The sequence below is a fragment of the Podarcis vaucheri genome, assembly GCF_965113315.1.
Source record: "Podarcis vaucheri genome assembly, chromosome: 13".
Lineage (NCBI taxonomy): Eukaryota > Metazoa > Chordata > Lepidosauria > Squamata > Lacertidae > Podarcis > Podarcis vaucheri.
This window is the reverse complement of record NC_138751.1, coordinates 17,916,407-17,928,614: the sequence shown is the minus strand read 5'-3', so window position 1 is coordinate 17,928,614 and position 12,208 is coordinate 17,916,407. Positions and strand designations below refer to the sequence as shown.

At 46.1% G+C, this 12,208-nt stretch overlaps 2 protein-coding genes across 2 annotated transcripts in view; both read left to right on the top strand.

The window, feature by feature from the left end:
• Nucleotides 1-12,208, top strand: part of TBRG1 (transforming growth factor beta regulator 1) — a 202,480-nt gene that overhangs the window by 125,920 nt on the left and 64,352 nt on the right. The gene's annotated exons all lie outside the window — the stretch shown is intronic.
• On the top strand, nt 7,252-7,814 carry LOC309517895 (histone H4). Its single transcript, XM_082197456.1, has one exon. The coding sequence runs from the start codon at nt 7,350-7,352 to the stop codon at nt 7,659-7,661; it is 312 nt and encodes a 103-aa protein (XP_082053582.1). The 5' UTR covers nt 7,252-7,349; the 3' UTR covers nt 7,662-7,814.

Genomic DNA, 12,208 nt, shown 5'->3' with positions numbered 1-12,208 from the left:
ATTGAACACCGGGGACAGGTGGCAAGGATCTGGCCGTTTTGAGGCATGTTCAAACTTTTGGATTGAATTTTAAAAGGTACCCCTGACCATTAGGTCCGGTTGTGACCGACTCTGGGGTTGCAGCTCTTATCTTGCTTTACTGGCCAAGGGAGCCGGCATACAGCTTCTGGGTCATGTGGCCAGCATGACTAAGTCACTTCTGGTGAACCAGAGCAGCGCACGGAAACGCTGTTTACCTTCCTGCCGGAGCGGTCCCTATTTATCTACTTGCACTTTGACGTGCTTTCGAACTGCTAGGTTGGCAGGAGGGTTTGAATTTTAGGCATGTTCAAATTATTGAATTGGTCTGCAAAGCAGATCTAAAACCTACACCGAGTTGGAGCCAGGAGTTGGACTAGATTACCCTTGGGATTCCTTCCAGCCTTACAATTTTATGACTTCCCTCAGAGAAAGCCCCCCTTGCTCCAAACCCCTGGCTGAACTGCGCTCTTCTCTTATGAGCACGTGAAGCTGCCTCGCACTGACTCCCACTGTGGCTCCCCTATAGATGTATCCTATAGTTTTATAGTCAGGAAAAACCAAAATTCGCTTTGCACTGCTGGCCTGCAACTTGATTGCAGCACCCGAGTTGCAGGCAGACACCTGCTGTATGTATATGTAGGCATGCGCGCGTTGTTACATGGGGGAGGAAGCGTGCATGGTCAGCGACCATCGCGGTTCTGCTCTCCGATGTGGACGCCAACAAACGCTGAAGGCACGTGGAGAGACACACGGGGGTGGGCATTTCCGATCTTCAGGAGGGGGCGTGGCGAAAGCTTTTGCGCACAAGCGGGGAGTGCAGTGTATCTGAATTTGATCATTCCTACTATTTGCATGAGGGACGCAGGTGGCACCCTGGGTTAAACCACTGAGCCTAGGGCTTGCCGATCAGAAGGTCGGCGGTTCGAATCCATGTGACGGGGTGAACTTCCGTTGCTCGGTCCCTGCTCCTGCCAACCTAGCAGTTCGAAAGCAATTCACAGTGCAAGTAGATAAATAGGTACTGCCCCAGCGGGAAGGTGAACGGCATTTCCGTGCGCTGCTCTAGTTTGCCAGAAGTGGCTTGGTCATGCTGGCAACATGACTCAGAAGCTGTATACCGGCTCCCTCGGCCAATAAAGCAAGATGAGCGCCACAACCCCAGAGTCGGCCATGCCTGGACCTAATGGTCAGGGGTCCCTTTACCTTTACTATTTGCAGGACCTTCCCCCCCTCCCACTGCCCCCTGGGAAGATGGCAGAGGCAATGAAGTGGGTTTCACCGCGGGGGCTACCTGGAGACGTCAACCCACCCCACCCCCCACCTCTCCCGCCTGCAGCCCCAGCGCCTCCCCTCAGGGCAGCAGCGACTGTAGACACCGATACAGGCAAGGAAGGGGGATCCTGGCCTGCAAGCGAGATGGGGCAGCGGCTGGAGCTTTTCCATTGCAGGAGACAGATCAGGGGAAGGGATCTTTCCTGCTCTCCACAGGAGGAAACATGCTGGAACAAAGCATGATGGATAAGTGGGGAGGGGCGGAGAGGGGATCACATGCAGTACTCACTCCGGATGGAGATGCGCCCAAGCGCTCGTATCCGGATACAATAGTAATCGCCAGCCGTTTTTCTGATCCGATTGCTCAGCTTTGCAAAGCAGGAATTAAACTCTCCTTTCCCTCGCCCTCTCCAGTTTTCCCACGCTTTGGGCGGCTGGAGGAGAGTTAAAAGAAGGGGCGGGCGACCAGGAATCCTGAAGCACCTCTCCAAATCTTCTAGATTCTACTTTTTTATCAGAGCCCCCCAAGTGTTGTGCTCTGCCTCACACCTCTTCAGCTTACTTAACGTTCGTAGCACCCAACTCCTTCGCTCCCTTTTATTTACTTAAATCCTGATACTTCTCACCCTTACAACTGAGGCAAGGAAGAAGGGCTACCCCTATGCTATCCATATAATCAGTTATCAGTAATCAATATATTCAATATATATTCATATATGCTTACACATAATCAAGGCTTACAGTATTTTATAATCCATTTTGAATCAAAAGGGAAGCTGTGCCTTAGCTAACTGCAAACTGCTTGAAACAGCAAAGTTAGGAGCCGACCTTTCCCCTACAAACATCCGTGTACCCTGGACAAGCGGAAGACGTGAATCAGAGATACTGGTACAAAATCCCCTCAGATACAGGCTAAATTAATCCACAGAACAGGAAGAGCAAAACCACAAAATCTCCAAACTCCCTGTCCTGTCCTAACTAGGGGAGAGGTTAGACAGAGCGTCACTGCAAGCATCGGAAAGCAGAACTTGAACTCTGTGCTTGACCAGGAGCTGGTAGCGTGGCAAGAGCTTGCTGACTGGCTGATTCTCGCTGACAATATTGTGAATCCCTCATGGTTGTCTCATGATCTATGATTTGCTGTGATTTGCTCAGGTATAAAGACCTCTGGATTTCTGTCAATCGGGGTCCCAGTTCCTTTTGGAAGAGATTCCAAACTGGGTCCTTATTGCCTGGCAATAAACCTCACCTTCTTATTCTCCATTGCTGAGTCTGCCTGATCCTTATTTGGCACCAAGCGAGTACCCACTTACTTTCACGCGCTTCACAACAACCCTCTAAGGTAGCAAAAGCAACATAGACTCTTGTGGCACATTAAAGACGAAGGGAGGGCGCAATAGTCCTGTCCTCTCTTGTTTTTGCAAACAAACAAACCACCTCCATAACGGTAAGTAGCCATGGGGAGGAGCAACTGGTCCATAACAAAGGGATCAGTGGTTCAGCACCGGCTTTGCATGCAAAAGGTCCCGGGTTCAGTCTCCTGCATCTCTACATAGTATGGAAATCTAAATATATCTCCCCCACTTCAGTAAGTCAGGTTGTAATGTACACTTCAGTGTACATTCCCAATCTACCCCAAGATGAGATAAACCACATCATCTTTAGACATGGAGCAGAATTAATGGATGTAACTCTACAAACCATATTGGGATTTTATATTGTGATACGCTTCATATTTTTTTGTTGGTAATTTTTCATCTGTGTATTATGATTTTGTATGGCTCGGGACATTTTGTCCTGCCCTGCTGTGTGACAGTTGAAAGCACAGCTGAAAGAGGAATCCTTGCAGAACCAGCCACAACATGCCTTGCAGGCATCCAAGAGAGATCCTATCTCTTTGTTAGCAAAGGCTGCCCTTCTTTATCACATTGGATTCTGCTTTGAGGAATGCTGCTGAGAAAGGAACCTCATTGCTACCAGGTCAATGGCAAAAGCGACTCTTTCCCTCTCTTGATTCCCCCCCCCCCCTTATTGCCAGTTCTACAACAGGACCTACTCTTTCTCTGGCAAGCAGCACAGAGTGAATTATGGGGTCTGTTGCTACAACAGAGGTTTTCAACCTTTTTGAGTCCACATCTCCCTTGACTAACTACAGTCATACCTTGGAAGTTGATAGAATCCGTTCTGGAAGTCCGTTCAGCTTCCAAAACGTTCAGAAACCAAAGTGCGGCTTCTGAGTGGTTGCAGGAAGCTCCTGCAGCCAATCAGAAGGCCCTTGTTCGGGTTCCAAAGAACATTTGCAAAACAGAACACTCACTTCCGGTTTGCGGTGTTTAGGAGCCAAAACGTCCAAGTACCAAGGCATTCGAGATCCAAGGTACAACTGTACATTGTTTCTGCAGCACCCCAGGAGCCGAGTTATGTCAGCCTTTGCCTGCAGAGCTGGCAGCCCCTCACCCCATTTCAAACACACTCCCTTGTTGTGTGTTCCCTCAGCTTCCTCTCCTCTCCCTCACCTTATGAGTCCTCCAGGCAGCTGCTATTGCCGCCCCTGGTCTCTGAGCTGCCCCCCTGCCCCAAAGGGAGGTGCCTCCTCACACTGCCCCACAAGGGCATAGGATGCACCCCCTGGCCAGCCCCAGAGGCACCATTTGCCTGGGAAGCTTGTAGCCAGGGCTGCTGCAATAGCTGTGCAAGCCTTTGGGAGGGTGAGATGCAAGAGGGCTTCAGAGGAAGGGAGGAAAGAGGGACAGAGGCCAGCACTGCCCAGGGCACCCCTGACCATCATCCAAGGCACCCCAGGATGCCACGGCACAGTGGCTGAAAACCACTGTGCTACAGATATCCGGAAATAGGAATGTAACACATAATGTTCCTTTTTTAGAGGGTGCTGAAATGAGCTAGGGACTCTCTGATACAGTATATTTAGGACCAAGGCTCAGAACTCTCTGGTGGGGAAAAAGAATGCGCCATTTTGGAACAGACATCTGAAACATGCCAGGGAGCAGGATGTGAAAGGCTACATTGAAGAAAGGGCTGCAAGTGTTTGGGAAGCAGGATTATGGGGTACTGGATGTTTTGAAGAAGAACCTAGGGGATTATGAATTGAAAAGGGTGGTTAGATGTGGGGAACGACGGATCTTCTTTCTGGGCATGATTTGGCCACAGATATAGACATTTGTGTCTGTACAAGTAAAGAAGAAACTCACAGCAATGTAATGAAAAAAAGAAAAGTAAGTATCAATGGCAGTGCTTTTTTATTTGTGCAACACACAAACACACACACACACACACGTCTTGTGGCACCTTAAAGACTAACACAACTATTATGGCAATACATTTACAGTGGTACTGAAGCACATGAACGTAAGCAGGTACTCGCTTGGTGCCAAATAAGGATCAGGCAGACTCAGCAAAGGAGAATAAGAAGGTGAGGTTTATTGCCAGGCAATAAGGACCCAGTTTGTAATCTCTTCCAAAAGGAACCGGGACCCCGGTTTACAGAAATCCAGAGGTCTTTATACCTGAGCAGATCACAGCAAATCATAGATCATGAGACAACCATGAGGGACTCACGATATTGTCAGTGAAAATTAGCCAATTAGCAAGCTTCTTGCCACGCTACCAGCTCCTGGTCAAGCACGGAGTTCTAGTTCTGCTTTCCGATGCATGCAGTGACGCTCTGTCTAACCTCTCCCCTAGTTATGACAGGACAGGGAGTTTGGAGATTTTGTGGTTTTGCTCTTCCTGTTCTGTGGATTAATTTAGCCTGAATCTGAGGGGATTTTGTACCAGTATCTCTGATTCACGTCTTCCGCTTGTCCAGGGTACACGGATGTTTGTAGGGGAAAGGCCGGCTCCCAACTTTGCTGTTTCAAGCAGTTTGCAGTTAGCTAAGGCACAGCTTCCCTTTGATTCAAAATGGATTATAAAATACTGCAAGCCCTGATTATATGTGAGCATATATGAATATATTGATTACTGATAACTGATTACAGTGGTGCCCCGCAAGACGAATGCCTTGCAAGACGGAAAACTCGCTAGACGAACGAGTTTTCCGTTTTGGAGGTGCTTCGCAAAACGAATCTCCTATGGGCTTGCTTCGCAAGACAACAATGTCTTGCGAGTTCCTGCTGGTTTTTCCCCTCTCCCCCCCCCTTTTTCTAAGCCGCTATGCCTCTTATCAGCTAATCCAATCAGCAGATAAGCTGCTAAAAGCCTCTAAAAGCCGCTAATATCGCTAATCCGTCAATGGGCTTGCTTCGCAAGACGAAAAAAACCACTAGACGAAGAGAATCACAGAACGGATTCTTTTCGTCTTGCGAGGCACCACTGTATATGGATAGCATAGGGGTAGCCCTTCTTCCTTGCCTCAGTACCTCGGCTTAAGTACTTAATTCGTTCCGGAGGTCTGTTCTTAACCTGAAGTACCACTTTAGCTAATGGGGCCTCTTGCTGCACTTTAGCTAATGGGGCCTCCACCAGAGCACGATTTCTGTTCTTATCCTGAAGCAAAGGTCTTAACCTGAAGCACTATTTCTGGGTTAGCAGAGTGTGTAACCTGAAGCGTATGTAACCCGAGGTATCACTGTACTAGTCTTTAAAATTCCACAAAACTCATTTTGCTGCAGCTGACTAATACAGATACTTCTCTGAAAATTATTCCAAACACAAGTTCTTGTACCGAAGCGTCTTAGCCACTACCAGATGGAGGAAGGCTGCTCTAGAATGTTCTGTCCCAAGCAGCCAGCATGGCCAGTGGTAGGCAATGCCAGGAGTTGTGGTCCAAAATATCTGGAATAGCAAACTAGGCTGACCAAAAAAAAAGCGGTGAAAGCCCTACGGGTGAGAAAAATAACTTGCATGTATGTAGAGGGTAACAAATTTGCATCCAGTAATATATTAAACCATCTTCAGCAATCAGGATTGTGCAACGACACGCCAAACCGAATAAGGGAGTCTGGTGTGAGCGAATAGGATTGGGAACAGCTGATGAAACGCAGGCTAAAATGGCGACTGGAGAACGGCTCCCCTTTGTTGAGGGAGGGCGGCTATACTAGTCCGCCTGGAAGGAAGGGCACAGACAAAATGAATCATGCCAAAGAAACGGGTCCTTAAAAAATAAAATCCCGCGTCCTGATGTGATTGGCCATCAGGATCTCTCGGCTTCTCCTCCGAATGATCACAGCGCGGGGAGTTTAACATTCAATTAATCTTCACGTAAAATGGGAGAGGCACTGCTGTGAGCCAGCCACCGTCCGCTAACACTCTCCCGTATGTGTTTTCCCCAGTCGCTTCTTTTGTGAGATAAGGTTATTTTTAAAACCCCACTTTATTCACTCCTCCCCTTAAGCAAAACGAATCGCTAGTTTTAGAAACACGCAGTAGACCATAGGTGCCGGATCCCTGTGTGTCCTAGCATCCACAAAATTCCCCATGAAGGGGCCCAGACACAAATTTCAAGGCCAGGGCAATGCACGCTGCGGCCGCGGGCCAAGCTAGAACTCCTGTAAGAGACTCATTTCGAATGGAAAGCTGCTGCTTCAGGATCGCTTCGTTGCCGCGTTAGCAGGTATGTATGTCAGACGCGTGGGAGAATTAAGCCACGTAGTTTCTTGGAGTTTCCAGGCCGAAGACGAGAAGGCAGGCTCCTCTATCTCTAGGTTGCAATCCTTACCTGACTGTAAACCCCACTGAGCACATGCCGTGCAATTGAGCTGTTAAGAAGCACACTGGAGGCTGCATTCGCCCCATTCATTGAGCTGAGCGACGCTTTTGGAATCTAAGCCCGCAATAACCAAGCTCGAATAAGTCTTTCCCCGGGCTCGAGCTCTGATTGGATACTTCTCCACGAGGTCTGATTGGACAGCTTTCATGGTTCTGCTGATTGGTTACTGAGAATTCATGGGCGTTTCCAACACGCGGGGAAAAGTGGGAGGCGGAGCCTATATATATATATTTCTCGTGCAGGTTTCCACTCTGGTCCGACATCAGACTATAAAAGTTGAGGCAGCCTCTGTTTCGCGGTACAGTTTGGTTTCTGTTCTGCTGAGAAGATGTCTGGACGTGGAAAGGGAGGAAAAGGCCTTGGAAAGGGAGGCGCCAAGCGGCACCGCAAAGTGCTTCGCGATAATATCCAGGGCATCACCAAGCCTGCTATCCGCCGCTTGGCTCGCCGTGGAGGCGTGAAGCGTATTTCTGGCTTGATCTACGAAGAGACCCGAGGCGTCCTCAAAGTCTTTCTGGAGAACGTGATTCGCGATGCTGTGACCTACACCGAGCACGCCAAGAGGAAGACCGTGACTGCCATGGACGTCGTCTACGCTCTGAAGCGCCAGGGTCGTACTCTGTACGGTTTTGGTGGCTAAGGGGATTTCTTCGTTCTTGAAACTACTTAAAACAAAACAAAAAACCCAAAGGCCCTTTTCAGGGCCACCCACTTTTTTCTTAAGAAGTGCTGAACCACCTAATTTATGATACTGATACATTTTATGCGGAAATAATTCTGAGTTACGGTACTTCATTATCGTTTCACAGGAAATGAAAAGGATTTCTCGTAAAAGTGAGTCGAGTGTTGCAGCCGACCTAGGATTGGCTTCCTTTATTAAGAGTAACGCTAAACCGCTTTTATAAAAGTTCCTAGGTTTAACCCTACCGCTTTGTTTGCTACCCGCGAGTGATTTATGATATTTAACTTGCAATTCCACCCTAGAGCGCCTTCTGGGAGAAAGCGGTCGCCATTTTCTTTCAGGAAAATAATTGGTGCTTCTGCGCTTGGAGAATATAGCCTCCCCCTCTCAAGTGGTTTTTTCTGGTTCTTCCTAAGCGCACTCTTCCATCTTCAGCTGTGCTTAAACCTACTCTTAAAAACGATAAAAACTCTTAAACGATAAAAAACGAAATCTGAATGCTGCACTGGCTTCCGCCATGCTGACCCGAGAACAAAGAGAAGCAGATGGAGGCGTGGTTTAATTCCCCGCCACAACGACTCGGCGGCGCGGGAAATTCAAAATCTCGCATGAGTTAAAACAATGGGGTTTCTGCAATGAGTGTAAACTGCCACATGATGGCAGCAAAAAATGCAAAAAACTCGTTTGCTTAAAAAAAAAAAAAGAAAGAACCCAGCCACCACCAATAATGAAAAGGGCTAAAGATGATGTTAATGTAAGAAAACTACTAGCCCTGATCAGAGGCAGTAATGTCAGTTGCTGGAAACTGCAGGGAGAGGGGAGTTCTGTTGTGCTCAGGTCTTGCTGAAATAGGAAACCCATTGGTCTGATCTTGCGAGGAATCCTATTCGGAATAAGGGAATTTCCCTTTAAAAAAGGGAAACGTTGACAGCTATGATCTTATGTTCTTAAAACCGGAACACAGACTGCTTGATGTGTGCTTTGATTAACTAACTGGCATCAATATATTCTTGCTGGGCTGTGTGTTGGTGATCCCAATTTCATGAAACACCCCTTTTAAAAAACAAACAAACTAGATATTGTGTGTTCTTTTGAAAGCTGTAGTTCGTTGAATGTCTTATGTCATGGTACCTTTGTTATAAAGGTTATTAACATTTTGGGTATGTATTTGTGTTGTGTGTGTGGTGTCCACTGTAGAGCCATGCTGACCCAGAAGAGCTGATCCTGAGAGTTGGAGAATATTCCAGAGTAATTTGGGATATGGCAAAGAGGGACCGCAGAGGGGTGGAGGAAGTCAACAAAAATTGGGTGCCCTGCCATGCTTGACCAAAGAAGTGTTTCCACTTGCCCAGGTGGATATAATTCATCAGCTACATATTAATTTCTCTTTCCTTACAAGAGCCTAATGAGATAAACAAGCTCCAGTGCACAGCCAAGAAAATGGTTTTTTGGTGGTTGTTTTTTCAAAGATAGCCTTGCATTATCTTAAAGACTTTAAACATGACCTATTGCTCTCCGACTCTCCTATCCCTAGAATGACATGATGGGGAAGCCCTGCTATCCTCTCTTTCTGGAGGTATCACTTGCTAGTTGTTTCTATGGCAACATAGTTGTACAGTGGTGCCTTGGTTCTCAAACTTAATCCGTTCCAGCAGTCCATTCCAAAACCAAAGTGTTCCAAAACCAAACCGCACTTTCCCATAGAAAGTAATGCAAAACAGCTCAATCCATTCCAGACTTTTAAAAACAACTCCCAAAACAGCAATTTAACATGAATTTTACTATCTAATGAGACCATCGATCCATAAAATGAAAGCAATAATCAATGCACTGTACTATAAAATGAATGACAGTATTGTAGATGATAATTTTTTTACAAAAAAATCTTACCTGCACTGAAGATAGTCATTGTTTGGATCTTTTATCTATTTCCACAGTCACACAATCAATCAGTAGTTGAAATGGGTTCCACACAGTCACAAAGACAAATTAATTGAAAAAGCCTCAAAAACAAAAACTCAAAATAAATAGCAAAAAAAAAAAGCATCAAACCTGATCCATTCTGGAAGTCCGTTTGACTTCCAAAATGTTCGAAAACCAAGGCACAGCTTCTGATTGGTGCAAGCACCTCGGAAACAATAGCTGACAACTGCATCTTCGAAAACCGAAACACTTCTGGGTTTTCAGCATTTGGGAACCAAGCATTTGAGCAGTAGCATAGCGTGGGTTGTCAGCACCCGGGGCAAGGCAAGTAATTTGCGCCCCCTAACCCGTGGATTTGCGCCCCCTAACCCCCAGATGTTGCGCCCGGTGCGGCCGGCCCCCCCCTGCACCCCCACGCTACGCCACTGCATTTGAGTACCAAGGCGTTTGAGAACCAAGGTACCACCAAGGTACTTGACTAAATCTTTAGATGTGTAAAAAATGGGTGCTTAAAAGGCTTTAAAGGACTAGCCTGAATGCCTTCTGCCGCAGAATCCCACCCCACAAATACAAAACTGCCTGCTTGGAGGGGACTCAAAGATACCATTCCAAATTGTTATATGGAATAATTAGGTATCTTGGTATCATTATACCAAAGGAAGGTACTCTGCCAAAGAAATTTAGGCAATCTCCATAAAAAGACCACAGAAGAGCTCTGCTCTTGGAAGCATTTAAATTTAAGTTAGACCAAATTGCAGCACTGAAGATGTGAATGCTTCCTAAATTTCTATTTTTCTTTCTGAAACTGCCCATACATATCCCTTGTCCTCAACTGGATGGATGGCAACATTTGATTATTAGTATTTTTATTTCAGGATGTAAAAGGAGCAGGATGAACTGTCTAACCCTGTATCGACCGAGAACTAAGGGAGCTCTTGGTGCCCCAAATCTTAAGCTGCATTATGAGGTCTTGCAATTAAAATTGTTGACACATGTGATTAATAACTCAGCTTTAAATCTATCAGTCAAAACGGAACTTGGAATCCTCACAACCCAATTTTAATGCCCTATCTTTCCTGAAAACATCATGGGCTCACATTAGCAAAATAAGTAACAGCAGAACTTCTGAATGCAGTGTGAATGGCAGTTTGCACTTAGCTCATTTGCCATCACCCTTTCACTCCTATTTTGGATTAACTGGCCTTTGCTTTGATGATAAGTATCACCAGTTCCTATTGTGCAGAAAAAGAGGAATCCATAAAATGAAAAGAGATTTTGCCCAAAGGTTGACCCATTGCAGAAAATCTGCTTAAGGATAAAATAAAACATGTCTCCCTATAACAGACTCCAACTCAAGTATATTCATTTATCCAAGTCCTACTCCATAAAGGAGAAGGGCTCCGTTCCTCGACTTTTTTTAAAAAAACCCTTTTGTTCACATGCAGTCTCCAGTTGAAGTGGCCAAGCTTCAGATATATACAAATTTCTACTCAATATACGTAGAATGTGGCTCATCCCATGGACTGAGACTAGTTTGGGAGAGCAACTGAGGTATTTGGATAGAGGATTTGGGAAATGTTGCTGTCCAAAGCCCCATTAAAAACCATATCTGCAAATACAGTATATAAGAAGCCACTCTAAAAAGGCTATTGAGATGTTATTGGACTCCACTCTTTGTCTAAAATCAGAAAAGGAGAGGCTGTGGTTCTTCTGGAACACTACTTCATATGTGGTGGAATCGCTTCATCTGGCACTCATGGATTCACCCAAAGAATTGTGGGAACTGTGGTTCACCCTCACAGGGCTACAGCTCCAAACACCCGAAACAAACCACAGTTCCCAGATTCTTTGCAGGGAGCCATGTGCATTAAATGTTCTGTGTGTGTGCAGCCTAAAAAACCCCCCACAAACTGAGCAGCTCAGGATACTTGCATCTGGCATCAGAATGTGTCACGTCCAGACAGAAAGTGTGACCTAACAGTCTTGAGTCATATCAATGAAAAGTCCCTGGGCTGATTTATATGTAGACACTCCTTGCAAAACCAAGCCCTGGTCCACTCATTGGCAGAAATCACAACAAACAGCAGCTGATACCTAGTGGTCCATTGAAAACTGACCCAGTAGTCTGCTGGGGCATCACATCCTTTGCTTTATATGAATTTGAAAGCTGGTACCACAGAGGAGAACTTTGAGATGGAGAAAATGTAGAAGCATCGATCACCAGTGCAGTCCTATATGCGTTTACTCAGCATCAAGTCAGGTCGTGCCCAGTGGGCTACTTAAAATATGATGGCAACTTTATAAATTCATAAAGCAATAAGGGGAGAACTGAAACTGACTCCTTCCAGCCATTTAAAATTGTTCTGCCATTCTTATACTCTAGCAACCGAGTTTTGCGAAATCCACACTCCCTTCCTCCTCCAGTCCCTTTGATCAAGATATGCTCTATTTGCATTTAATAAATTGCTATTGCAATTTCCCAATTAGGTACCTGGGTCAGAAATCAGGCTGTCTCATTGCACAAATAAAACTCTGCAGAATGGAGTGAAAAGAAGGCATAGGATACTTTCCAGACGGTGAAC